The following is a 27,113-nucleotide window of genomic DNA, read 5'->3' as shown; positions in this document are numbered from 1 at the left end:
ATTATGCCTGCACCAGTCATAATGTGGGCAAAGGGGGCATTCCCCTGTTAGGGGACTGAACAAATGGCACAAAGAAATCTAAGAGATTGTTTACAATGGGCCTCAATGCACTTTGCAGGATTAGCATCAACATGTTTTACTCTAATCCTGCAAAGCTTCAAATTTGCATCAAAAATTTTGACACTAGTTCCCTATCTACCACTACCACCTAACTTAGATATGATGCACACATGGTGGCATTAGGGGGCGCTAAGGGGCGCAAGAAAAGTGGCACTGCACTGGGTGCAAAACCACTTTTCTTAAATCTGGCCCTTATTGTCTTAATGAGTCACCCTAAATGGAAGGGTAGTACCTAGGTGTGTGCCTCTTGATTGGTTCTTATGGGGCGCAATCTGTACAACAAGATTCAAAAGCCTGAACTGCTTTTGGGTTGCAAAGGGGGCCTGGCAGGACGGCACCTAACTGAAAATGTCTGAGATTACTTGTGTGCAAACAACCAAGCTTTAAAAAGGTGGAACTGAATACCAACTACAGGAGCTTTTAGTGGCTTAAATGTATTGGATTAAGGATTTTTATTCTTCACTTGTTCATCTCTTAATGGAACCTGAAGTGAAAATACTATGAGCCAGATTTACAAGGCCCTTGCACCACCTTGTCCGGCACTGGTGTCACTTTTTTTACGTTAATGTGGCGTTAAGGAGGAAATTTCCTCACGCCATATTTACAAAGTGGCACAATGCTAGCATTACACCACTTTGTAACCCCTTGCACCACATCATACCTGTGTCAGGTATAATGTATGCAAGGGGGTGCTCCCAGGCAGGGAGGCCTAAAAACATGGCGGAATAAAATCTACAAGATTTCACTGCAACATTTTTTCCGGCATTTGAAATGCCTGCTCGGGGCAGATGTTAAAGTGACAAGCCCATAGTAACCTGTTGGTCTCCCTAGTGATTTGCTGCACTAGTGCCATAGTTTATGGCACTTATCTAGCAAAGAGCCACAATAGCATCATAAATTATGGAGCTATTGTGGAAATGAGCGCCATGGTGTGCCGTATTTGTAAATAGGGTGCAACCATGATGCCACTAGGTGGGGCATGAGCAGCACAACAAAAGTGGTTCATCGGGGACGATGCGCCACTTTCTTGTAGATCTGGCCTTATTTCCCTCATCTTTTCTGATCAAGAGCCTGGACCCTGCATTTCACAAAAGTTTGATATGAACCAGAATAGTAACCAGAAAGGTTTTCTGCATTTAATCCCAGGAGCACCAGGGTATGTATTTATGCAGTTCGAAATTATCATCAGACTTTACCTAGAATTTTTTTGCCAGAAAAACCTATTATTAAAAGAAAGCAATGGCTGAAAAATAAGGTTTAAATATGGCTAACGTTCGTATAAGTCGCATTGAGAGAAAATAATGCCCCCTGTCGACCATTTAATTGTTCACAATAATAAAATCACTTCAGGCATGGTAGATTGGGCCAACCGTAACAGCTCTGTGAGTTGATACGTAGCCGACACAAAATGAGTTATTACAAAAAAATAGTTTACCAGAAAGTCGTAAAATATTATTCATCTGATTTTAAATGACATTACTTAAACACAAAGGGCCATATTTATACTTTTTGACGCACAACTGCGCCAACGCAGTTGTGCGTCAAAAGATTTAACGCCGGCTAACGCCATTCCAAAGCGCCATGCGGGCGCCTTATTTATTGGATGACGTTAGCCGACGCTGCGGACTGGTGTGCGTCAGAAAAAATGACCCACACCAGGCAGTGACGGCGTAGGGGAAAATGGAGCTTGGGTGTCAAAAAATGGGGCAAGTCAGGTCTGAGGCAAAATATTGGCCTCAACCCGATTTGCGCCATTTTTTTTTACTCCCAACCCCCATTGAAATGACTCCTGTCTTAGCACAGACAGGAGTCATGCTCCCTTGCCCAATGGCCATGCCCAGGGGACTTATGTCCCCTGGGCATGGTCATTGGGCATAGTGGCATGTAGGGGGGCACAAATCAGGCCCCCCTATGCCACAAAAAAAAAAAAAATAATACTCACCTGAACTTACCTTAAGTTCCCTGGGATGGGTCCCTCCATCCTTGGGCGTCCTCCTGGGGTGGGCAAGGGTGGCAGGGGGTGTCCCTGGGGGCATGGGAGGGCACCTCTGGGCTCCTTCCGAGCCCACAGGTCCCTTAACGCCTGCCCTGACCAGGCGTTAAAAAATGACGCAAAAGCGGCTGGACGTCACTTTTTAAGGCCCGTCCACTCCTGTGCGTCATTTTTGCACTGGAGTTTAAATAAGGCGCACATGCCTTGGAGTCATTTTTTAGAAGGGAACGCCTACCTTGCATATCATTAACGCAAGGTAGGTGTCCACGCTAAAAAATGACGCAAACTCCAAGATCTTTGCCGCTAGACGGGTCTAACGCCAAAGTATAAATATGGAATTAGCTTTTCGTCGGATTTGCGTAAAAAAAAACGACGCTAATCCGGCGCAAACAGAGTATAAATATGCCCCAAAGTGAGCATAAGGGGCACTAATGAGGCAATAAGCACAAATTCAGTCCGATTGTATTATAGCGATAAAGTTAAGAGGCTTCTCAAGGGCTTGTCATCTGTGTGGGAAGGCTTCAAGAAGGCGGCTGCCACTACATGTCAAACACTTCTGGACTTAATTTTTGGTGCGACTATTTCATCAGTGAATTTGTAAGAACAGCTTTCGATGGAGAAACTTTGGTAAAAACCGGAGGGTTTAACATGATTATAGCTCGTGAAGTTGAAATTCTGAAACATTAATTTTAACTTGAGCGAAGTTGGAATATTGCACCTCTACAATAGTTTATAGTTTTTCAATTATCATTTTTAGAAAGTATCTACATGAATATATTTCCATAAATGCATTTTCGAACCTCAGGACTGTGCCACGTTTTAGTATTTTCAACTTGGTGTATTTTATTTTTTCATATCACTACATTTTATTCTCGCTCAAACACTGGCATAACAATTTCAGCTTAGTTTCAAGACCGACCTCTGTTTTGTTTGCAAAAAACCTAATATATATATATATATATATATATATATTTAAATCTGCTATTAATTTAATATATTGAAACACTCATGGCATCAGTTTCTTGGGTATTCCAAAATACAGAATTATAAACTTCCTTTTGGAACGTGATGCATTTGAAATAATCCTATAATAGTTAGCACTTACTGGTATGTAGTTGGGCTGACATTGATGCGACGCGGATGACTTCCTGACTCAAACTTGCCGGCAAGTGTGACATTGTTCCCAAAGAGGCAATACCGTGGCATTTGGACACCAACAACTCCAGCCAGAACAGACCCAGAGTGAATTCCAATCCTCATCTGAAATGAAAAACACACTTCTTCGTCACCTAATCCAAAATACATGGTATGCTTTGTGCATTGTTTAAATGTATGAAAACGTTTATAAAGGGCAAACCTAGCTGTGAGCAGCAGAGCACTGAAATTGTGAAGGATGTTGATTTTTCATCCAAGATCACATACATCAATTGGGGATTTACATATTCATATTACCCAATTACATTTTGAATATTTGCAACTTAAATTGTTTTTTTTTTTACCTTTTTAGGCGGAGTTACCTTAGGTGATTTGCCCAGAGTCACAGGATTTTCAGTAGGTGTCGAGGTCAAGATTAAAACTAAGGGTATCTGCTTCCTATCTCAACCTTATACCGAGCCTCGAGGCAGATCCAAAAGATCATTTCCACATAAATCTGGCAGTATACGTAATTGTTACATATACTCAAGTGACCACATCATCAGTCACAGCTCGCCGGGGCTGCATTGGTTGGTGCAGCGTGTGGGTGAGGAATTTTAATAAACTTTAAAAAAAGGTTCTTTTTAAACTTACCTCCGCTCCTCGTCACTCCTCCGCCTTTTAGTGCAGGCATCACAGGCTCCCAGGCTCCTGTGGCAAATCCTGAGCAGCGTCAGGATTGGCTGGGAGCGCCCAGCCAGTGTGCTTCCAGGCAGACTGGGATCCTGTCCTGCTGTCTCCAGGCTGGAGAGAGCCTATTGCACATGTCTGTTTGGCCGGCCTGAGACGGCCGGCCAAACACACATGCATGCTGAGGGCAGTGCTCAGTGCACTCCCCTCAGTGCTCGTTATTCCACATGCCCCACCCCTTTCACATCTAAGGGATAATAAACATCGTTGTGAAAGGTTTGCAGCTTCTGCTGCTGGCGGGGGCAACGCTCCTCAGCCCTAACGGAGGAACCGCCACTGCACATCAAACTGATCAATATATTCTACTTGGACCTCTACTACCAACACTCATCTAAGGCCCTCAGGGAGGGAGATCAAGCTCCTCTTTATGTAGTTTTTCTCTGTTTCACTGGGTCTCTCTACAAATGCAGACTCTTCTTCAATCAGCACCCACAGTATTCTTACATTGCTCCACCACATTCATAAACCCTGGACTCTCTCTTACTCCTATATATAAGACATCACTCAGATAAACTAATTTGCTCAGATTTACGGTCCCTCAGCTACAAGGTGTCCATCCCTGTTTCTTCCCTGTGTTATGAGGACAATGTTAAGCAAAATTTGCAGCCTTCTCTCTACTTCCATGTGAGAAGAGACAGGTAGGATGACATAATTTATAACCAAACTTTAGGACCCTTCTTCTTTGGATAGAAGGCTTAACATGTCCAGTAAGGCAACACTTAACCAGAAATGTTTGCAACATCTTATCCTTGAAGCATGATAGGCTAGGCCTCTTTTTAAGAAGTAAACAGCCTTTCATTTATCCCTAATATGCAGGGGAAAAAAAAACATAGAGAGAATGACAATTCAATAGGTATGCCATTTTGGCAGAATGGCACCAAGTAACACAAACATGAGCCTGATTACAAAATTACACTGTTCCTCATTTCACTGCACAACAAAAACCTGAGCAGCTTCTGCTTATGCTAAATCCATACAATTCCCTAAAGAAAAGTGCAAGATTTGTACACAAGAGTGTTTAATGCGTACTAAAGGCATTGGTAAGAATGTACAACATATGCACAAGTAACCGTGGACTGGGTATGCAAGAAATTTAAGTCAGCTGAGGGCTGGCAAGGGAGTGTAGAAGGAGTGTACAAGGAAAGGTATTGCAGTATCTTTACAACTACATATGAACACATTTCTCAGCTGCTGGCTGATTCATAAAATAAAAGCATCATAAAATGTTTATTTTAAGTTTCCAGATAGATGTGTATCCGTAATTTATGCAGGAACAATAATTAATTTGTCCTGCAAAAGATGAGGAAATAGTGTGGATTATTAGCACAATTGTTTGAGAAAATAAAATTCCAGGTTTAAAAATTGCACTTTTGTGAGTGCTAGGAAGGTAACTTGCTTTACAAATGCCATTGGTCGTTTGCAACGCTCCCCACAAGACTTGCAAAAGGCCTTGGTGCCAACAATACTACTTGTTTCTGTGATTTTCGTATATGTCCATGAACATGCTATTCCAATAACTAGTTTATTGAAAATACCCAATAAAATCCAGAAAAGAACAAGCACTTACAGGCTTAACTTTCCCATGTAGTAAATGATATGTTCTGAACTTCCCAAGTTTGTAAATTCATATTCTAGAAAAGGTAAATGTCTTTAACTGATAGTCCCAAAGCTCTTGGGTTACATTTGCCAAAATAAATGTGCTCTGAAATAGCACAACCTATTACACATTAAAGTTATGTGTCAGGTTATAATGTCACATGTGAATTTTTATGTTTCTTTTGGGACTTTATTTAGCCATGCTTCCTCAGGCAACGACACTGCGTAATCCTGGGCAGATTGTATCATCAACATGGACCTCATCACCCTTGGTTGACCAAATAGGGAGAGCTTAAAAAGTCGCTAATGTGATCTTAGCAGTGGGTAAATATCTGGAAGTTTGTGTTTTGTGGCGGTGAATTCTGTGGACTTCGGTATTCACAGCGATAGATTTCAGATGCAAGTTTGTTTTGATCGTTTCACACTTGCGTCCATGACACGAGGAAGGTGTTTATCAAACAAATGATTCATCGGTAATGCACGTGCTAATTTTTTCACATGGGTAAGTATTTATATGAAAATATTTAGATTCAACAACCCTTGCATTTTCTCTTTGCGACAAAGACACACGTCAACCAAACACTGAAAACACAAACATCGAGCATTCACACAGAATTCCAGAACTGATGATTAATCGTGCTTTTTCCATATTCATCGATTCAATCACTGACATGGGCCATGTTTGAAACAAATAATTAGAACCAACAGGAAGTGTTGATCCTAACCCCCGGGAGGTAATGGGCCCAATGAAGAGTTTTAAATCCCTGGTTAACATAGCTGCCCCCTTAACACTGCATTTTCCTGCACCCAAAAGAAAGAAGAGAATTAGGAAGCCACCAATAGAAAGCTCCGGCTCACCTGACCGATGCCACCTGGGGATTGATCACTCTCCCCCTCAACTGGAAAAAATTCTAGTAACCTTCAATGATTTATTGACCCCATTTAAGGATAAACTGAACAAATTGGAGGGAGAAGTTGGGAAAGTGATCGACCTCTGCAGGACATTGTCTACTCAGCTATCAACCAGTCAAAATATAGAGGGGACTCCCCAACAAGAAAGGCCTGATAATAAGAACACCTCACCAGAGGAAATTAATGTGAGGGAAGGTGTTCTGACCTGTGCCTCACTAGGGCTGTAATCTGAATGTGTTAGAACAGACCAAGTTCAGGGCATGAGGTTGAGACGTAGGCAACAGGGAACATTGTGAACCATGACCAACTCAGGGGCAAGGTAGATTTTAGATGTGGACCCGCTTGTCAATCCAAAGAAAGGAGCATCACTGAGCTAAGTGACTCATTAGCACAAGGTGAATTTATCATAGTTAACTTACCTCCAGCTTACTCTCCTTATGTAGCAATCATGGTGAATGTTCCCCTCTTGAGGCAAGGTAAGCAGGAGACCTGTGAAACTTTGAAGAATAAAGTAGTCCTTTGGTTGGTGGCCAAACACTGTTTTCTTCCGGAGTGTACCTGGCAAATACTATTTCCCGGGAGAGTGGGGTGGATTGGTCTAGCAAGAAAAAGTACTGATGGTGACAGTGTTATTATTAACTTTCAGAGTCCACGATTCATAGGAGACCTGTTATCTAGGTCAGCTCTTCAGCCTCCTGGGGGGAATGCAGTGGAGCTCCTTCCCTTGAGGTTTTTCCATCCTCATCGGCAACCCCTGGGCAGACTACAATATGCTCCACCAGGAGAAAAAAGTCTGCCAAATCATCACAGTTACATACATCCCTCTGTGCCCCTAAGTAATAGATTCCTGGCTTTGGTGTTAACTGTCGGAGAATGACTGACTGCCCAAGAAGGATGATGGATTACCCAGAGGAGACTTAATGGGCCCTGATTCAAATTGTGCAGTTGAAACGGATGGGGTAGACAAGTTGGCCCCAGGAGTAGCTTCCGGCCATATTAGTTAGGCGAGTGAAAATCGGGTCATTGTCTCATTGTTGAGGGAAGATAAGGGCCATTCGAGTATGCTATCCACAAGGGAATTAGAGGGGTCATTTAACACATTAAGAGATAGAGTTATTCATGACAATGGAGGGTACCCACAGAAAGGAAGGGAGGGGCTTAACAACAAGATTAGTTTTCAACTTAGGGCAAGAAGTTCAGGAAATCTAAGTCCCCCTCAGTCCTCCTGCTCTTTATGTTAAATTGCCCGGATACATCTCGTCCACCATTACTACGACTACTTTTGTGGAATATTGCAGGGCTCGGATCTAAATTGAATAACCAGAAATGGTTGCATTTTATAGGAGCTTATGATATCTTATACTGTCAAAAGACATGGCTGTTTGATTGCCCCTTTATTGATGGGTATAGGTCCTTTTCCCCGCCTGCAGTTCCCTCTAGGGTGGGTAGGGGGAGGGGGAACTTGTAACTTTTAGTTCAACCACAATAGAAATCTCAAAATTAAGGAAGCATTTTTGAATTCACATTTTCAAATGTTAAAGTTACTGTGTCCCCCGGTTCTTAACACTTTGCTTATTATTTTTTCATGATCATGAAGAAAGATCCAAGTGTTTCTCTTATTTGGGTAGGAGATTTTAATATAACTAAATGTCACTATAATGGGAGCAGAGTCTGTGGGATTGTAAATGGGCAGGAGGATCATGTAAGTAATTTTCAGCACACTGCCTATGGGGAAGCACTAACCAGGATAATGTTGGTCAATAACATGCTTTTTGCTTCAGAGCAAAGAAAGGGCAATGTGTCATTTAACCCACCGTTTGTAGGGAGAGGCAAGGGGAGTGAAAATTATAACATTTTTATGGCAGATTTTTAGTTTCAATGGATAGGAAAATTTGAGGTGTGTCATTCCCCAAGAGTGATCATTGCCTCATCTTGATTGAGCTGTCGAGAATCTTGAGGACCCCCTCAAATGAAAGAGAAACTACCATTATTAACTTTTTTTAAAAACAAGGGTGTCTGTAGAAAATGGCAACATGTTGATGCTAATAAAATATTGGGGGATCTGCTTGGGATGCATCCTAGAGAGGTTAATTCATGATTATTGGGTGCCCCCATACCAGACATTGTTGGCTCCAACTTTGCCAAAATTTGTGTTTTTATCCTTGATTTGCTGTCAATAAAGAATGAAGGAGGGCGATACCCCCTCTTGCTTGGTTTGGTACTAAATGCACAAAGACTTTAAAGGTTCTAAAACAGGTAAAAAAAACATTGCCTCAAGATATAACGGCAGTGTGAATGGCTAGAAGAAATTATAAAACAGCTATTGAGAACAGGAAAAGGGAGATTAGAGCCACTGTCTGAGAAGAACTGGAATGAGTGGCCACCTTAAAAAATAATAGAGTACCCTGAGAAGTCATAAACAAACTTTTATTTTCGGAAATGCATTCCTCCGGGATAGATTGCCACATATCAGACCAGGAATAAGTAGACCTTTTACTCCAAAATTTTAATGCAGAACGGTCAGAGGAGGGACAATCCTTCATTGACTCCCCTATCCCACTGAGGGATCTCGAAGAATTTAGCAACTCATCACAGTGAAGGAAATCAAAAAACAATCTTCTGCTCTACAATGGGGAAAGCAACAGGTCCAGATGGGGTCCCATGTGAAATTTGTAAACACAATCTTGAGTCATGGGCCCCCATGTTAACCAATATATTCAGGTATTTGATAATGGGGAAAGTTTGGAATCTTGGAAACAGTCAATCGTAGTCCCAATTTGCAAAAAAGGGGACAAAAATGCCCCTTCAAGTTAGCGTCCCATTTCCCTTTTAGATTCTTCCATGAAGATATTTGGGAGGGTTATTTTAGGGAAATTGAAAAGCTGGGCAGAAACCAGTGCCTTTTTTACTGATGTTCACTATGGGTTTCGCCAAGGAAAGAGCACAACAGAACAATCCCCTAAATCTTTCCCTTATGATAGGCAAATATGGACACGCAAGGGGAGGTGCCATTCATATGGCTTTCATGGCCATCTCCTCTGCCTTTGATTTAGTGAACAGGAAGGAACTTTGGGAGTTTATGTCCTAAGCAGGCGATGATCATTATCTTCTGTCAGTCTTAAAACTTCTGCACCATAAAAACTACATGAGAGTGTGGTACTCCCAGGACAGTGACTTGGCGGCCCCTATCCCAGTAACTCAAGAAGTAAGACAAGGATGTATTGTGGCCCCGTTCTTATTTTTCTTTTATATTAACAGGCTGTTTTTTTAATCACTTACACTTTGGATCTTCCTAAAATCAGTTTGCGATTGGTCCCACCCTGCTTTATGCAAGTGATGCGGTGCTCTTAGCCCACACAGCAAATGGTCTGCAGGCATTGCTAAATGGGTTCCAAGGTTTTATGCAGGGCTTGAATCTTAAAGTGAATAATGATAAATCTTATATCCTAACCTGTGGGCCAAAGAATACCCATTCTAAAACGTTTCACCTGGGTGGTACACCAATAAGAAAAAGCACTTTAGTTACCTGGGAATTCTATTTGATGAAAAGTTATTGTTGGAACACTTGCTCTCTCAGAGGTCATAAGTTATGGCAGTAGAGTGTGAGCAGTTGTTTAGGTTTGCCAAGAAACTAGGTTATAAACCCACAAAAGAATTGATCCAATTATATAAAAGCAAATGTTTTGCTATAGGTACTTATGGAGCAGGAGTATGGGGGTATAAGCCACCTAGTCCTCTACAGGTTACAGCAAATAGATTTCTGAGTAGACTTTTGGGCCTTCCCAGATCAACCTCAAGTTTCATTCTTCATTTGGAAGCTGGTCTGGTTTATTTGAAAGAATGGGTTGGGATGACATTACTCATGTTATGGCTTAAGGTTTGTCTACATCCCGAGATTATCTTTTCATGGAAGATCTTGAAGGATTGCCTCAGACAAAGCAAATATCAGTCCTTTTCCTGGATTTCACGTGTAAAGAGCGCACTAAGGTAAATAGGCCTGAGTCACTTTTTTGAAACACCTGAGAATGCTAAGGTTCTAGTGAAAGATCTTTTTTGACCCATGCAGATAGAATAACATGGGGAAAGGTGGTGGAAATGTCAACCATAAAATTGTATATACCCATCTCAGCATGTCATGGGATGAACCCATACCTGACATGGGTCAGAGATCCAGATCACAGATTCTATGTCACACAGTTTAGAACTAATACAATACAATTGCAGGTTCATGGTTCAGGTCATTGCCCTGTTGTCCATGTGAGGAGGTTTTCAAGCAGTCTACAACACACTTTATGCTGTTTTGTGCGCTTTAATATGTTTTTAGAAAACGTTTTTTATGTCCCGCTTTTAGAGAAAAACATCCAATTATATACCCCAAGTGTTTCACGATGATACAACAATTAGAATCTCCAACAATATATTTTGTTGGACCCAATTTTATTATACAGCCATTGAAACGATTGAGAAAGTATGCACAGTGACCTATGAAAGTGCACTGAGGAGCTTATTGTTTTATGGACTTTTAAATGCTTGATGTGTTTTTTAAATGTAATTGTATTTATTTATTAATGTTGTGTGCTTTTATGGCTTCTATGTGGCTGAATAAAGTTGATCTGACTGATTGACTATTTACAAAACAAACCTAGTGTTTCCATCTTAATTTGCTGAAGAGAGGAATAAGAATACCGTTATTACAACCTTCAGACTAGACATCCTATGATATAAAGCTCTCGTTTCAATAGGCTTGGCATTTGGGAAGGTAAAACACACATTGTAAGTAACTATACCCCAGTGTGTGATATTTCACTGGTCCAGTATTACCTTTTCATGTTGAGTTACGTAGGTTAGGATAGAGGTAAAAGTGATAAAACCGCATGTGTTCTCCATTTCCCAAATGCAAAACCTGTATTTTTATGTCCCTCCATCCGTCCCCCCACACACACAATTTGCCTGGTTTTAGCCTGTAAAAGTTTTGCAGGTGAAAAATGTGGGTAAAATTTCACACATTATGTAATCCTGATTCAGTGACAAAGTTTTGTTCACCGCTGAACTGGTATTACTAGTTACTGAGAATATGCCTCATAGACCCTCATTATGAGTTGGCTGATACATTCTAATATGTGTAATGTTAGACCTGACATGCCTTAGGGTGGTCACCCCTAAATTTTTGCCTGCCTCCCTCCACTTTTTGGACCCTGTTTTGCTGGCTTTTTAGACTCTGCGCACTTTACCACTGCTAACCAGTGCTAAAGTGCATATGCTCTCTCCCTTTTCAAACATGGTAACTTTGGATCATACCTGATTGGACTATTTAATTTACTTATAAGTCCCTAGTAATGTGCACTATATGTGCCTAAGGCCTGTAGATTAAATACTATTAGTGGGCCTGCAGCACTGGTTGTGCCACCCACTTAAGTAGCCCCCTTAACCTTGTCTCAGGCTTGCTATTGCAAGGCCTGTGTGGGCAGTTTCACTGCCACTTCGACTTGGCATTTAAAAGTACTTGCCAAGCATATAACTCCCCTTTTTCTACATATAAGTCACCCCTAATGTGTGCCCTAGGTAACCCCTAGAGCAGGGTGCTGTGTGGGTAAAAGGCAGGACATGTACCTGTGTAGTTATATGTCCTGGTAGTGTAAAACTCCTAAATTCGTTTTTACACTACTTTGAGGCCTGCTCCCTTCATAGGCTAACATTGGGGCTGCCATCATACATTGTTGAAGTGGCAGCTGCTGATCTGAAAGGAGCAGGAAGGTCATATTTATTATGGCCAGAATGGTAATACAAAATCCTGCTGACTGGTGAAGTCGGATTTAATATTACTATTCTAGAAATGCCACTTTTAGAAAGTGAGCATTTCTTTGCACTTAAATCTTTCTGTGCCTTATAATCCACGTCTGGCTGGGCTTGGTTGACAGCTCCTTGTGCATTCACGCAGACACACCCCAAACACAGAGTACTCAGCCTCACTTGCATACATCTGCATTTTGAATGGGTCTTCCTGGGCTGGGAGGGTGGAGGGCGTGCTCTCACACAAAGGACTGCCACACCCCCTACTGGGACCCGGGCAGACAGGATTGAACTGAAAGGGGACCTGGTGCACTTCTTAGCCACTCTTTGAAGTCTCCCCCACTTCAAAGGCACATTTGGGTATAAAACAGGGCCTCTGCCCTACCTCATCAGACACTTGCTGGAGAAGAAACCTGAACCAGAAACTACATCCTGCCAAGAAGAACTGCCTGGCTGCTAAAAGGACTCACCTGTCTGCTTTCTACAAAGGACTGCTGCCTTGCTGTTGGCCTGCTGCCTTGCTGAACTCTTGTCTGGCTGTGAAAGTGCTCTCCAAGGGCTTGGATAGAACTTGCCTCCTGTTCCCTGAAGTGTCAGGACCAAAAAGACTTCTCTTTTTCACTTGGACGCTTCGTGTGCCAAAATTTTCGACGCACAGCTTGTTCTGCTGTGAGAAAAACGCTGCACACCGACGCTGATTGACGCGACGCCTTCGAGATGACCGGAACTTCGACGCACGGCTTCGCAAGGACAGTGCCGCCCAACCTCCAGAGGAGAAATCGACGCGACGCCTGCCATGAGAGCGAAACTTCGACGCACAGCCCCGCAGAACAATGCGCAGCTGGAAAACAAGTAGGAGAATCCACGCACAGACCCGGGACATCTGGTAATCCCTGCGATCCACAGAAAGATACTGTCTGCGCGCCGGAAAACGACGCACGACTTCCCCGCGTGAAAAATAACGACGCAAGTCCGTGTCTGCTGGGGAGAAATCCACGCATACACCATTTTTCCACGTATCTCTTCCTCTGCGGCCCTCTGCGGAGATTTTCCACTCCAAACCAGGTACTTTGTGCTTGAAAGAGACTTTGTTAGCTTTTGACAGACTTGAGACACTTTATATCATTTTTCAGTGATATCTTTACAAATTCACATTGCAACTTTATTCGTTTTGACCTACAATTATCCTGATAAATATTATATATTTTTCTAAACACTGTGTGGTGTATTTTTGTGGTGCTATATGGTGGTATTGTATGATTTATTGCACAAATACTTTACACATTGCCTTCTAAGTTAAGCCTGACTGCTCGTGCCAAGCTACCAGAGGGTGGGCACAGGCTAATTTTGGCTTGTGTGTGACTTACCCTGACTAGAGTAAGGGTTCTTGCTTGGACAGAGGATAACCTGACTGCCAACCAAAAACCCAATTTCTAACATGTAATAACTCCTGTTACCACACATAACAGAATTATACATTTTGTGATAATTTATACATCACAAACTCAGATAAATGTCAGCAGGTCAAATCTGACGATATTTATGAGGGGAAAAATGCCCTGTAAATACTGTTCGACTTACTGCCTATAACCGCTGTTAATGATCTCTTGAAGAAGAAGTCTTAACAAATGCAGAAACTGAGGGCCCGAATCACAAAGGGACTACACATTCGTGGTGGAAGCCCCACAGTCGTGGTGGGGACCTGCACTGGTGGCAGGACCATCACACTGGTGTTTCTCATTGCGGATATCCTGCCACGAGTGCTAAGGCCCATTGTGAATCAGGCCCAGAGAATTCAAAGTTTCACAAGAGCAAAAAAAACAAACAGTCACAAGTGCTGAAAAAATCTATGGAACGCTTTGCCATTGACTCCGGAACTCAACTAACCCTTCTTTAGTCCAGACATTAGTTAACTGCTAAGCCTCCTCCCAAAACATATATGCACGTTTTTTCCAATCAATCTGACGTGATGTCCCTGACACCTTTGTTTATTAACTGTTTTCTGAACCTTGTATGTTTTTTATAAACAAATTTTTATTGGCATTTGACTTCTGGTTTTATTTTAAAAAGACTTATTGCCATTAATGAAAACGTAATACTGTAAAATAAATACACCATTAATACGTTGACAACGTCTGCTAAAGAATGGTTTAAGCCCAATAAATTACTTCCAGAATTACAGAAAAATATTAGATGGGCACTGGGCGGTTTCAACAAGGGATGTCCTTTAGACTATAGATGCTCATGGGTACCCTTTTTTATCCCTGTCCAGTAAGAAAAATGAATGCTGAAATGCGGCAGTTTTCCTCAAGGTTAATGGAAGTGTATTCGTGTTTTCCCTCAAATCACATAAAGTTAATCTGTGATGGAAATTCTTTAAGTTTGAAGACACAGTCAACTACTATTGCACTTATCCAATAAGCCTGATTTGTATGTTATCCTTAACATAATAGAAAAGAACAAAGATTCCATATAATGTCTGCCAGGTAAGAAACCTTCGAAAACGCATTTACCACATCCAACTTGAACAGATATAGACATGAAAATCTGCAGCGTTTCACCGTTTAATGTAAGTGGTCATGCTGAGCTGCCGTTTGCACTACAGAACCCGCCCCATTAAATTATAGTGATTCCCTCCTAGCTCCTTACCAGCCCTCAGACCTAAGAGGCACGGGCTCTCGCACTTTCACGGGCTGGAGGGACCGCCTGGTTTCCTTTTCTTTCTTCAGATATGAGTGGTTGTCGAGTGTGCTCCATAATTTTAGCTTCTGCAACCACACTAGTCACCGTTCACAAGGGCTTCTCTCAAAGAAACTCAAGGATGCTTTTTCAGTATTTTTCATATTTCTGCGATTCCTAGTAAAATTCTGTGCCTTTATGGACATGCCTTCACAAAGCGTCATTTCTACTTTCTACTATAATCTGGTCGATGGTAGAAGTGAGATGTGGATGGAAGTACATGTCACGTGACACAGTGAAGCAGCTTGAGATTTGGATGTGACAAGAAACATCTGCAATGGACACGAGAAAAGGTTATTTGAAAAAGGGAGCATGGTTGTTGTTTAAGTTGGCATGCAAATGTGTCCTTGCTGCCTGTCTGGCATGCCAATCTATCTGAGGGGAATATAGGACCAGGCACAGTTTACTTTACTTAATTAGGGTCACGTGGACTTGACAGTCATTTTCTGTAGACAAAGATAAAATCTGACCAATAACATTTCTTCACTGGAGACTAGCATGACAAAGCAGAAACCGAGTTTGCTCTGTGGAAACCGATGAACAATTCACGGGGTAATTGTTGAAATTGATATGGCGCTGATGGGGAGACACTTTTGTTTGACCTTTGCAATTTTTAAGCAGGACCCTGCCAGGTCGTGGGCTACATTATTAGATGCACACTAGCATGTTATTGATAATATTCTGGAATGTATAATTGACATTCAGGAGTATATTGGAAACGCACTGGCACATGGTGGCAGCATCGGTCACAACAACAAAATTTGTAAAGGTACCTTCATTTATAAGATTTGTTTTGGTGTCTGTGGAATTACCAAAATTCTGCAAGATTTCCTTGAGTTCCGTGAGAAGAGTAATTCTACGCTTAGCACTATTTCTTAGTGCAACACATGCACCCTACCGTCCAAAATTGACACGAAGATGGATTTTGCACTAAGAAATAGTGCTAAATGCAAAGGACACAATTAGCGAGTGCGAGCAGCCACTCACACTTGATAAATGCGCTCATCCACTAGGATCCATCCTTAACTTACTACTGGCAGTTTGCGTTATTTCAAAATGCACCCTCGCATTCAAAATGGACGCAAGGATGAATTTGCGCTAACCCACAGCACTAAATGCAGCAGAACATGATAGCAAGCACGAGCAGCTGTTCGCACTCATTAAATGTGCTTTCACTATAGGATTTTTCCCTCCAGATTATTCCTAATGATGTGAGAAGTACTTCCATAATTATCAGTAATTACCCATCAAAGAGTTACACAGAATTACCGATACTCCTCTGACTGCTCTGGAGTAATGGAACTTATGTCCAGGCTTAGACTGTAGTGGGGTAACAATGTGGAGTACATCAATAGCACATTATTTATGACCGGTTCCTCCCTGTATGATTTGTTTCAGGTACTCTTCCAGTTTGGTTGAGGGATGGTATTAGTCACTGTATCAGTGAAGTGGCACAAATATTTGTGCATGTAATGCATCTTTATGAGCATTTAACTCCTTACTATGCTCACCTGCACACCGGTAATCAGGTTTCTGAGGAATTTCTTATTTGAACAGCTGTTTTTTTTAAGCCATCTTGGTTTCTTTTTCTTTAAAAATGGACCTGCAGAAATATTACAGTGTGCTGATCCACCACGGTGCCTTATATTTCATCGGCCTCTGATTTTTAAAGATATGACTGGAATGTAGTGAAGTGTAATTGACTGCAGTTTCTGTTCCCACCTTTTTCTCTGGCAAGCACCTCTATTCAGACCTCTGAAGGCTTGAGTGGGACATAATGTCAATGGAGCTTGACCCTTGTTAACACGTGTGTGTGATCACGGATGTGCCAAGGCACCCCTCCTGAGAAAGGACCACAAATCAGCTCTTCTCGGTTCTATTCACCACTTGGTTCAGAGATCATCGTAACAGCAATCTGTCCCTCCTACACTCTAATTATACCGGTTCCTACTGCAGCTCTTCGTGCGAGCTCAGATGGAAAACTACAATGCCATCAAACAAGCGATGCACAGGACTCAAAGGAGGTTGGTATGCAGTTTTCAAAGCACTTGTCATGCTAGGTTCACCAGAGCTGGTATTTACAGGGGCCACAGAACTCTTTGACTGAAGCAAAGCTTTGATCCCGGATAATTAGCGCTCAAAGTGCAGAGTCCGCAACAGAAACAAGCATTTGCAATGTACTAGGGTCTCGCATTTGTCGGGGTTAGAGCTGTTCACAGTTGTAAACTCCCAACTGGATTTTTCTTGCATTAAAAAAAAAAAACAGCGCGATCGTGCTGCTACAGTTCACACTAATAATACCTATCGGCAAAAGTGCAATTAACTGAGTAACAAGGTCGATAGTATGAGAATTGCTGGACTTGTGCCCAGTGAGATCGCGCTGCGAAAACAGAGAAAAAGTAGTCCACAAACCCAAAGAGCCTCGCCGGTTTTCTGTACTTGGTTGCTGCGCTCGAGGGGGGCTAACCACCAGAAAAGGCATGACTTTTGCGTGCCTTCCAGTAATCAAAAGAAGCAGATTTTAACAGGCAAGCCAACTTGCCAATGAAAGACACTGACGTGATGTCAACAGGGCTCCGAGCCCTTTTCTAATACCTAAAGTGCCTCGCTAGCGATACACATGCGTGAGCGCATGTGACGCAGACCCAACCCTAAAAAGGGGGTTACACAGGTGTTCTTGAGTTTTTGGCAGCTGTAGGTGAGCAATTCAAGGTTTAACTGAAGAAAGAGAACGAGGGTCGATCCTACATATAGCACACCACTACTGTCCAAGTCCAGCCAACTGATTTGTGGGCATAGTGCTTTTTGTTATTTAGTGAGTAGCACACAATCCTAATTACAGTGCTTAATCATAGCTGGTGGTCGTCGGTGGGAGACACAGGGACGTATTCTTGGGAACCTGCACTTATTTTTCCTCATCAGATATTGACTGCAATCATGAGAGACACAAGCAGGAAAGAAGGCGAAAGAGAAAAACTGAAAAAGAGGCACAAAGGAAGAAAGCAGGTACTGGCAAGAATGAGATAAATAGGCAACAGTGTCTGGTAGTAGATTACAGAGGCCTGCTGTGAATTCAACACTACGCATCCTTGGAGTTTTGTGTGCCAGTTTTTTTACAGCACAGCCGGAGCAGAGCATTCGGTACTGGTACTCGTTCTTTTCACAAAATAAGCACCTCTTAAATACAGTAACAAATGCAACAATTTCTTACAATGAGCCAGTGATTGTAATTGAAGAAGTTAATCTCTCATCAGGTAAGTAGAGAGAAAGAGCAGGGGGAAAGCACAATGGGGTATATTTACAAGCCCCTTGCGCCTCCTTTCGCCGCCCTAGAATAATCTTTTTTTTACGCTAAGGAGGCATTAAGGGGGCCCCCACCGGGTGCCATATTCACAAAGTGGCTTAGTTCTTGAATTGCGCCACTTTGTAACCCCTTGAGCCACAAAATACCTGCGGCAGGTATAATGTATGCAGGAGGGGAGGTTTACAAGATTTCACTGTACCATTTTTTCTGTCATTTTTAATGCCTACCCTAGTGACGCCCGGGTGCTTTGCTATAGGCCTCCCAATGCACTGTTGGACTAGCGCCATGATTTTTGGCGGTAATCCAGCAATGCACCACAATAGCGTCAAGCATTTTGACGCTATTGTGCTGACATGCTCCATGGTACGATATATGGTAAATACATCACTACCATGGTGACGTTACAGAGGTGCATGGTGACGCAAGAAAAGTGGCGCATCAGAGCTAATGTGTCACTTTCTTGTAAATATGCCCTAATATGGTTAAAAAAACAGACCTACTGCCTGAACAACGTATAATATTTATGAACTGTTCTAATTATTGTGAAACATTGTTGTTGAGAAACGTATTGAAATGGAGGGAAGAAAGAACCCATGCAAACAGTACAGATATTGTATGAGAAGAGTTGCAAACAGCTGCTGTTACTGTAGCCTTACGAATCGAGACGTTATTACTTAAAAATGTTAGATGGTAACTTTTCCTGCCTAAATAGGATTCTCCACATCTCTATAGCTACCTTAAACAGAGTTCACAAATTAGATGTTTGCGAACATTTAACAAGAACAATGGAAATTAAACACAACAGTAACTGTATTGGCACAGGCACCTGTGAAACAAGTGTCTCGAAATGCAGTTTGGTATCAGAATATCGATCTTTCAAATTTACAATATTGTTTGACATAAATACTGAGTCCTAAATATCATTTACGTAATTATCACCCTTTGAAGTTAGTGATAGAAACTTTACACTCCAATATTTACAAAACAGTATTTGTGTCAGATGATATTTTTGTAAACAATATTCTGGTGTACAACCTGGAGTTTGTGCTTGCAAACGGGGGTAAAGTAAACGTATGCTGACCTCTGGATACCCACTGGTACACAAGGGAAACAGCTCAAGAGCATATGGGTCTCTGGATGGCTCATAAGATGCTAGGATCTGGCTAGCTATTTAGTCAACTGGTTCTACACCACCTTATATGCCAATCTTGAAAGAACAAAGGAGGAAACAGATAAGTAGTATTAAGAAGGTGAGACACCTCTGTCACAATAATACATGCAGGGTTAATCGTGCAGCCATTTCATCTCCATCACTGCTGCATGTTTCAAGAGGAATGCAGAATATCCAGGGGATCAGCAAAAGAAAAATGAGGGAACGGAACAGTGAAGACTAGACCATTGTCCCTAAAGCACCACAGGATTTTATGATACTCTTGCATATCTTATTTTCTAATGAGTTAAATGGTAATGGTATTAGTTCTTTCTTTCTGCAATAATCTGCATTTCATTGTTTGACTATGAAGGAACTTTCTACTCTTCTACTTCCGCATTTTTACAACTGGGTTACTTTTAGGTGACTCTTCGCGGATTGATCTGCTGGGGATGCTTCGCCCGAGGCACCTACGTTGAGTTGATAGTATACTGTCTAAAACTGTGTCCAAATAATTCCTACTCTCAGCAGAAATAAAAGCCATAGGATAGGTATATAATGCTGGCTCACCTTCACATCTTTCCCCCCATTTCACCCAATCATTTTACCCACATTGCCTGCCGCATTTCTTAGCCTCTCCTCTTTCTTGTGTATGTTTAATTTGTTCCCTCCCCTCCAAACCGTTCGTGACCCAATGTTACAAGAAAGGCACAATATCATGGAGATTATTAAACATGATTGACTGTGTGGCACAAAGGTGCCATGATCAACTTCCTTCAACATTTCAGAAAAGAAATAAAAACAAATTACAATTCATCTGATAATCCATGCACACAGGAAGTTAGGCATGCGAGGTTTTCTAAAAAGTCGAGTCACTAAAATTCTAGGGATTTGGAAAATGACGCCATGTGCCCTTTGGGCCCCCAAAAATTAACGCTTTCACCCCGTCCTACCTTTAGCCCCTCAACAACCGCTTGTTACCTTCTGAGTGGCCAGTGAATTGTGCCATGCTTTGCTCTGTTCACAATATTCCCCATATGAGACTTGTGACCAGGGAATGCAGGGGTAGTACAATGGGTACAAAAGAACATGCCTCGAGCTACAGGGAAACAGAGATGGGGGACTCCAACAGGGGAAGAATGAGTGCACCGCATGGGGAAGGAAGCGGTATTGCAGAAGCGGAAAGGGTCCTGCTCCAGAGATCGAAGAGAGACCTACACTTTAAGAAGGTTGAAAAGAAGCATGAGACGTGCATAAATAAAGAGTAATAACAAAATGAGCCACGTAACAAGACATTGATTACGCTAGCACTTGTCTGTACACCCTGTGTTTGACATAACATTAGATCAACTTGTATACTAATATCCTTTGTATAGTTTGTGGGGCATTCTAGCCAATATTTTGAACCTCAAAAACATGCAATCCAAAATACTACACTATTGGCATTTTGTTCTAAAATAATGTGCACAGGTTACTTTTGCCACATTATTTCTCTTCGTAGAGCTTCACACATTGATCCTGTTCTAAATAGTTCAGTTTACATCAGTAGTCAGTCCGAGGCTAACTGCACAATAGTAATACTTATCCAAACTTTCATTTCTTCGTTTGGCCAATTTTGAAAGTTGTCAAAAAGTTGAATTTGGCAACAGCCACAGACATATGACAAGTTATTGATTTAAATAGTACTTCCCACACATTAAGAGGAAAGAGAAATATATGTATTATGATGTCCTCCAAAGCTGTGTGCTGTGTCCTTTCAAAGTCAAGGGTAGAGATGCAACTAGCAAAACACTCCTGGCGTTGATTCGTTGTCTGGTATATAGCATAGATTATAGGGTGAGTAATCACTGCCCTCAGGATTCTGCATGTGGTAGGGTTTGTCAGAACATTACCAATGAGGTGGGTACAGGTGAGAGCATGATGGATTTGATGGCAGCGAGTTACAAAACTGATTCAACCCTAGACTTAGTACAGGCACACTTTTCACTTTGCTTAACATTAATATCTTGGAGCGTGGCAGGTCAAGTTACTTTCTGAGTTAACAAGAGTCCATTGAATTCTGAATTAGTTGAGATTTACTGTGCCAGAAGAAATCCTAGTTAGAGTGGTCTATACCTCTGCCAAGATGTCTAAAATGTTTTCACTCAGGCTGTGAGACACCAGATCTTGAAGTAGAGATAGGAGGAGATTAGTTATGTATGTGGATAACCAACTGGAAATCCAAGGTAATAAATGGTAACCAACAATAGTAATACACAGAAGATTGAGCTAAAAAGTAAAGAGTATTGGTCATAGTAAACCTCAGTTTGCATTCCTCATTCTCAATGACCAGTCCACTATCTCGCCATATGTGAAACCGTAATAAAAAAACACAATTCTTTTTCATCAGTGATGGGGGATTGTAGTCTAAATTAATATGAATTTGACTTGTTCTATCTGTTCAGGTGAGTTTACTGCACGTAATGATTGATTCTGGAAATTGCTAGCCTTTTTCGTCCCTGGCTTTTCGAATCTTCTTCATACGTTACATTTGTGGTCCTTGAATTAAACATTGTCTCCTGAAGTTTCAGTCATAGTTTCACATTTCTTGTTTCCGTCAACTTTTCACATTTCTTTGACATGGAAGGACAGTTTCAGATTACATCTTTCTTTCTCTGTGTTTTTCTCAGAACTACTCGTCATTCAAATTTTAGCCAAACATGGTACCAAAAGCTAAATCCATAAATCTGGTGAGAGGCGAGGAGTGGATAAAGTAGGAGGCTAAAGTAAAGTGCAAAAATAGGCGAAACGTCGAAATGTGGAGGTAAAAATTAAGTTATTTTGAGATTAGGAGCTATGAGGTGTCTCAGGGTAGCATGTGGAAGGAAAGCAACTGGCTGTCTTCCCTGAACCATTACATTTATCTCTTGCACCACAAAGATGACAAAGACATTACAGGGCATATATTTCTAACCTTCAGTTGAACTAGTTTACTCCCGTCACATAGAACCTATATATATAATTTAAAGTGTATGGAAAAAGCATTAAAATACAATACAACTGCTTGTAAGGCTACCCAAGGCATAATGATGCTTGGGATCTGAAGAAAGGGCACACAGTGGCAATCTGGTCCTTGGGTAATGATCTTAATGCAAAATTAGTTTGCATACAAAGTCACCTAATAGTTGAAGAAGGCTGGACTGATTCTATTGCTAGACTATATGTGAAAAAGGCAAAAAGCTAGAAGAAAACCAAGATCATCCCATTATTATCTCAATCTGTCTCTTTGTACAAGAAGGTGATAAAGCAGCGAACAATGAAGACTGTGACCTAAATGATTTTCCTATAAACATTCAGTTCTGATGCTATATACGGAGCCAATGAGTTCTTCCTCCTTTTCACATGTGCACTTCAAGAAACGTTATCCCAGCTTATGGCTGAGATCACTACTTGACTGCATCTTAAAGAAAGAAAAAGGTTGCATACCACAGAGTTACTGGGATATTGACATACTACATCCAGACGCGAAAATACCAAAACACATGTCTGTTTTTTAATTAAAATATCTAGAATCCATGTCCAAAGATAATAATCACATTCCAATACACCAGCCTGAGTTCAGGCCAAACTGTGACACCATGGACAATGTTGTGGCTTTATCATTAATGACTTATCACGCCATTTATGTAAAATCACTCAATATTTTCATAATTTCTGAATTTTCAATATATATTTAATAGGGTGGCCCGGGGGCTGCTTAGGGCAAAGATGGCAAGGTGGCCAGTTTTACAGTTATCTGTGATTCCTGATAAATGTTTACAGGTAGTAGAGTAAAAATTAAGACTGGACAGCACCAGACCACATGATGGAAAGTGTATTCCAATCAATTCATAAAATTGGTCAAGAGCTTGCCATGGCATGATCATCTTGGCTTTCTTCTGCTGTCCATATGACCTCCTGTTTTCATCAGCCACTTTGAACTCCAAGAATAGGTATAGGGCATTTGGAGGTGGAGGGACAAAGCAAGGAATGGTCATGCCAATCCTCCAGAAGAAAAACATGGAAACCAGTTTCCATTATGTATGTCAATATTGCAAGAACCAACTTTTCATGTCTGCTTCTTCTCCCTTGTGGCCGAGCTGTAACTACTTTTGATCATCCAAGCTATACCTCATTAACACTGCCCACTCCTCCTAATCAAAGGATAACTATCACTCAACACAATTCAAATTTTATGTTCCAAGAGAAATGCACCAACACACAATACTGATTAACACAATATTTCCAAATACCATGAGAGATACAGACCAAAAATGAATAAACAGAATGGAGTTTCAATCAAAGGTTAAGAATTTTAAAACTTTATAAATTTGTATAACCAGACATAACAGTTTTACAGCTTCCATGACAGTCCTCACTGTACATAGTTAACACATTTGCATGTGTTTGCTTTTGCTTATGCTAAATGAAAAGGCTGGAGACATAATCTCAGCACTTATATCACATGTTGACTTGGGATATAACATTAATCTTTTCCAAAAAGAAGAGCTAAAGCCATGTATAGATTGTTATACATAGTACATCAACATGATACTCATTTAGCGGAATTTGTATAATTTGGAAAATATAAAACTAACCAGATAATATGATGCAAACCTGGCACATCAGAGGCTTTATGTAGGTCTGGTGGCCCAAATAGTTGTGGGGCATCTCTTTACATTCTAGTCTAAGGAGAAGTCATAGTTAATAAAACATGAAGCTGGCGAAAAGGTAAACACAATATTTGGTGTCACCAGGCGATATTCCTGTGTTAACTGCAGAACTAACGAACAGGCCACATTTTTATTAGGTCTCACCTACACAGTGAATGCACTGTGCTGCAAGGTGTACTGTTTACTCTTAAGTGGGTTGACAACCTGGCCACAAAATACCATTAGTTGTTTTCATTGTCACTCTCATTTGCAACCTTCTGATTATTTAGCTGCCTGTAGGCTTTCCTTCCTTTCTTGTTTTAGCTCCTCCGTGGAGAATGGAAAATTATTTTTATATATTTTTATAAGCATTTCTGTATTATTAATTGAAAAGCAATGTGCTTTCCTACTTTTAACACAGGCATACAGGGGCATATTTATAGTTGTTTTGCAACGAATGTGCGTTATTTGTTTACGCAATTTCAGTGTAAAACTAAATTAATATTTATACTTTGGTGCTATGGAGTTAAAGTCATTTTTGGGACGTGGAAACCTACTTTGCATCAATGAGATACAAAGTAGGCATTCCTGTGCAAAAAATGACTCTATGGCCTTAGCACCATATTTATATCCCTGTGCTAAAATCACACATGGGATGGAGGAGGGGGTCAAAACATGGTGCAAAGCCTACTTTGAACCCATTTTTTAATGCCTGGGTCAGGGCAGGCGTTAGGTGACCTGTGGGCCTATTTTCATGGTGGAACACCATGGACTAAGCCCACAGGTGCCCTCTGCAGGCCTCAGGGGGACCTACAACGACACCAGAGGGACAGTGGAGGATGGGGGACCCCATCCCAGGTAAGTATAGGTAAGTATTGTATTTTTTAAGTGCCATTGGGGACCCTGAAATGGCACCCCCTACATGGGACTGGGTGCAATGGCCATGCCCAGGGGACCCTAGTCCCCTGTGCTGGCTATTGGGGTGCTGGGCATGACTCCTGTCTTTTCTAAGAAAGGAGTCATGTTGTATGGATGGTTTCGCATCAGAAAATGACTCTAGGCAGGTCAGAGTCATTTTATTTTTACTCTAACCTGCCTAACATCATTTTTTGGTGCAAAACCCCCTTCTTTCATACTGCCAGCCCCACCCGACTAACATAATTTTTTTTACGCTACCCCCACCCTTTGCACCGGCTTGCACCATTCCATAAATATGGTGCCGAGCCGGTGCACAGAAATGGTGCAAGCCGGTGCTAAACTTTTTGGTGCAAAACTGCGTTAGTGCAGTTTTGCACGAAAAAGTATAAATCAGAGCCACAGTTTCTTATTTATGGTGGTTCCACTGTATCAGCCATCTCTATTGAAACTTTAGTTATTTTTACTCACAACTGTACTACTCTACACCATTCCACTCTATGCCACTCCACCCCACTACTCTCCATACCACTCTATGCCACTACACGTCACTCCATTCCTCTCTACTCCACGCCACTTCACACAATGCTACTCCACACAACTCCATCCCAAGCTAATCCACTCCTATCTATGCCACGCTATGGCCCTCCACTCTACACTACTCTGCTCTAGGCCACTCTGCAGCACTCCACATCACGTCACTCCACTCCACGCCACTCCATGCCACTCCACCCTACTTTTTCCAATCTATACCAATTTACGCTCTTCCATGCCACTCTACACTACCCCACTTCAGTCTACTCTCTGCCACTAAACTTTCCGCTATTCCACTCTATGCTACTCTATGCACCATACTTTCTGACACTCCACCCTATGCCAGTCCATGCCATTCTATGCTACTATAGTCTGTGGTACTCTATGCCACTCAACTCTGGACTACACCACTCACCGCCACTTGACCCCACCCCACTGCACACCATGCCACTCTACTCTACACCAGTATATGCCACTCTACGCCATTCTCCTTCACGCGTCAGACCACTAATTTTTAGCCATGCGATCAGCAGCTATTCTGCTATACAACATGGATAAAATACAGTGGCAAAGCCAATAACCTTCACATAGGTTAGACTACTGGCTTTGCCAATGCTTATTATGTGAAGACATGTTTAACAGGAGTGCAGGCCTCTCAAAAATGCTGAACGAGGTGCAAAGAGCCTCCTCTTCCCTCCTGCAAATTGTCTCCCATCAGAGAAATAGCTGAATAACTTAGAACACACTACATTCCTTGTATCGCTCACGAAGGGCCAGTGATCTCTGATAGGAGCTCCGAAGGTCCCAGGAGGACCAGTGTGCAGAGTGCACTTAGGCAGTGAGTGACAGTGATATACAACGTGACTCCTGTTGCACCAAGTGCCTCCTTTGGGAATTTATTGCCCCCCTTTTGGCAGGGTACATGGGTCCCCCTCTCCCTACTGGTGGGGGTGCAGTCACAAGGCAGACCTTTTTGTGAGTCACCACAGGGGATCAATGGGACCCTTCTTGCCCTTTCACAAAGACATTCAGCTGATCACACAGTTCATGTGGTACATCAAAGATGGCTGTAATTTATAACCATTGTGTACATTAATACTGTGTCCAAGCGAATACTGTGAAGTACTTGCAAGGGTACATAAGATACCCCCATGTTCAGTGGCCTACTCCCCAAGCAAAAGATGAAACACCCACTTAGTTTCACCAGACTGTTACTTCGCCCCAGTGGAGTGAGTATTGCAGAAGGGGACGCACAAATATGTGCAGCCATATGTGCAAATAGGCTTTGCACTTGTAAGAAGTTTGTTATTCAGGTCACTTCATTGAAGTCCAGTGTTCTAAGTGCTGAAGATAGTGACAATATGTGTTATGGTCTATGTTTTTCCAATCTATGTGATGGTTGCTTGTGAGACAGATGTCCTTTTTTGGAGCAGGAAGTAAAACATTGCTGCAATATATCTTTAATGAATTAGAGCTTCGTACTATTTACTGCCAGAATTCAATATT

The 27,113-nt window shown here is 41.7% G+C and overlaps 1 protein-coding gene across 1 annotated transcript in view; it reads right to left on the bottom strand.

The window, feature by feature from the left end:
* The window catches only part of GUCY1A2 (guanylate cyclase 1 soluble subunit alpha 2), a 1,233,955-nt gene that overhangs the window by 106,420 nt on the left and 1,100,422 nt on the right, over nucleotides 1–27,113 (bottom strand). Inside the window, exon 7 of the mRNA XM_069203198.1 lies at nucleotides 3,219–3,373. Coding sequence (XP_069059299.1) covers nucleotides 3,219–3,373 — 155 coding nt within the window. The remainder of the gene's footprint in view (nucleotides 1–3,218; nucleotides 3,374–27,113) is intronic.

The sequence above is a fragment of the Pleurodeles waltl genome, chromosome 8 (genome assembly GCF_031143425.1).
Source record: "Pleurodeles waltl isolate 20211129_DDA chromosome 8, aPleWal1.hap1.20221129, whole genome shotgun sequence".
Classification (NCBI taxonomy): domain Eukaryota; kingdom Metazoa; phylum Chordata; class Amphibia; order Caudata; family Salamandridae; genus Pleurodeles; species Pleurodeles waltl.
Note: the sequence above shows the minus strand (reverse complement) of the source record. Positions and strands in the feature narration are given on the sequence as shown.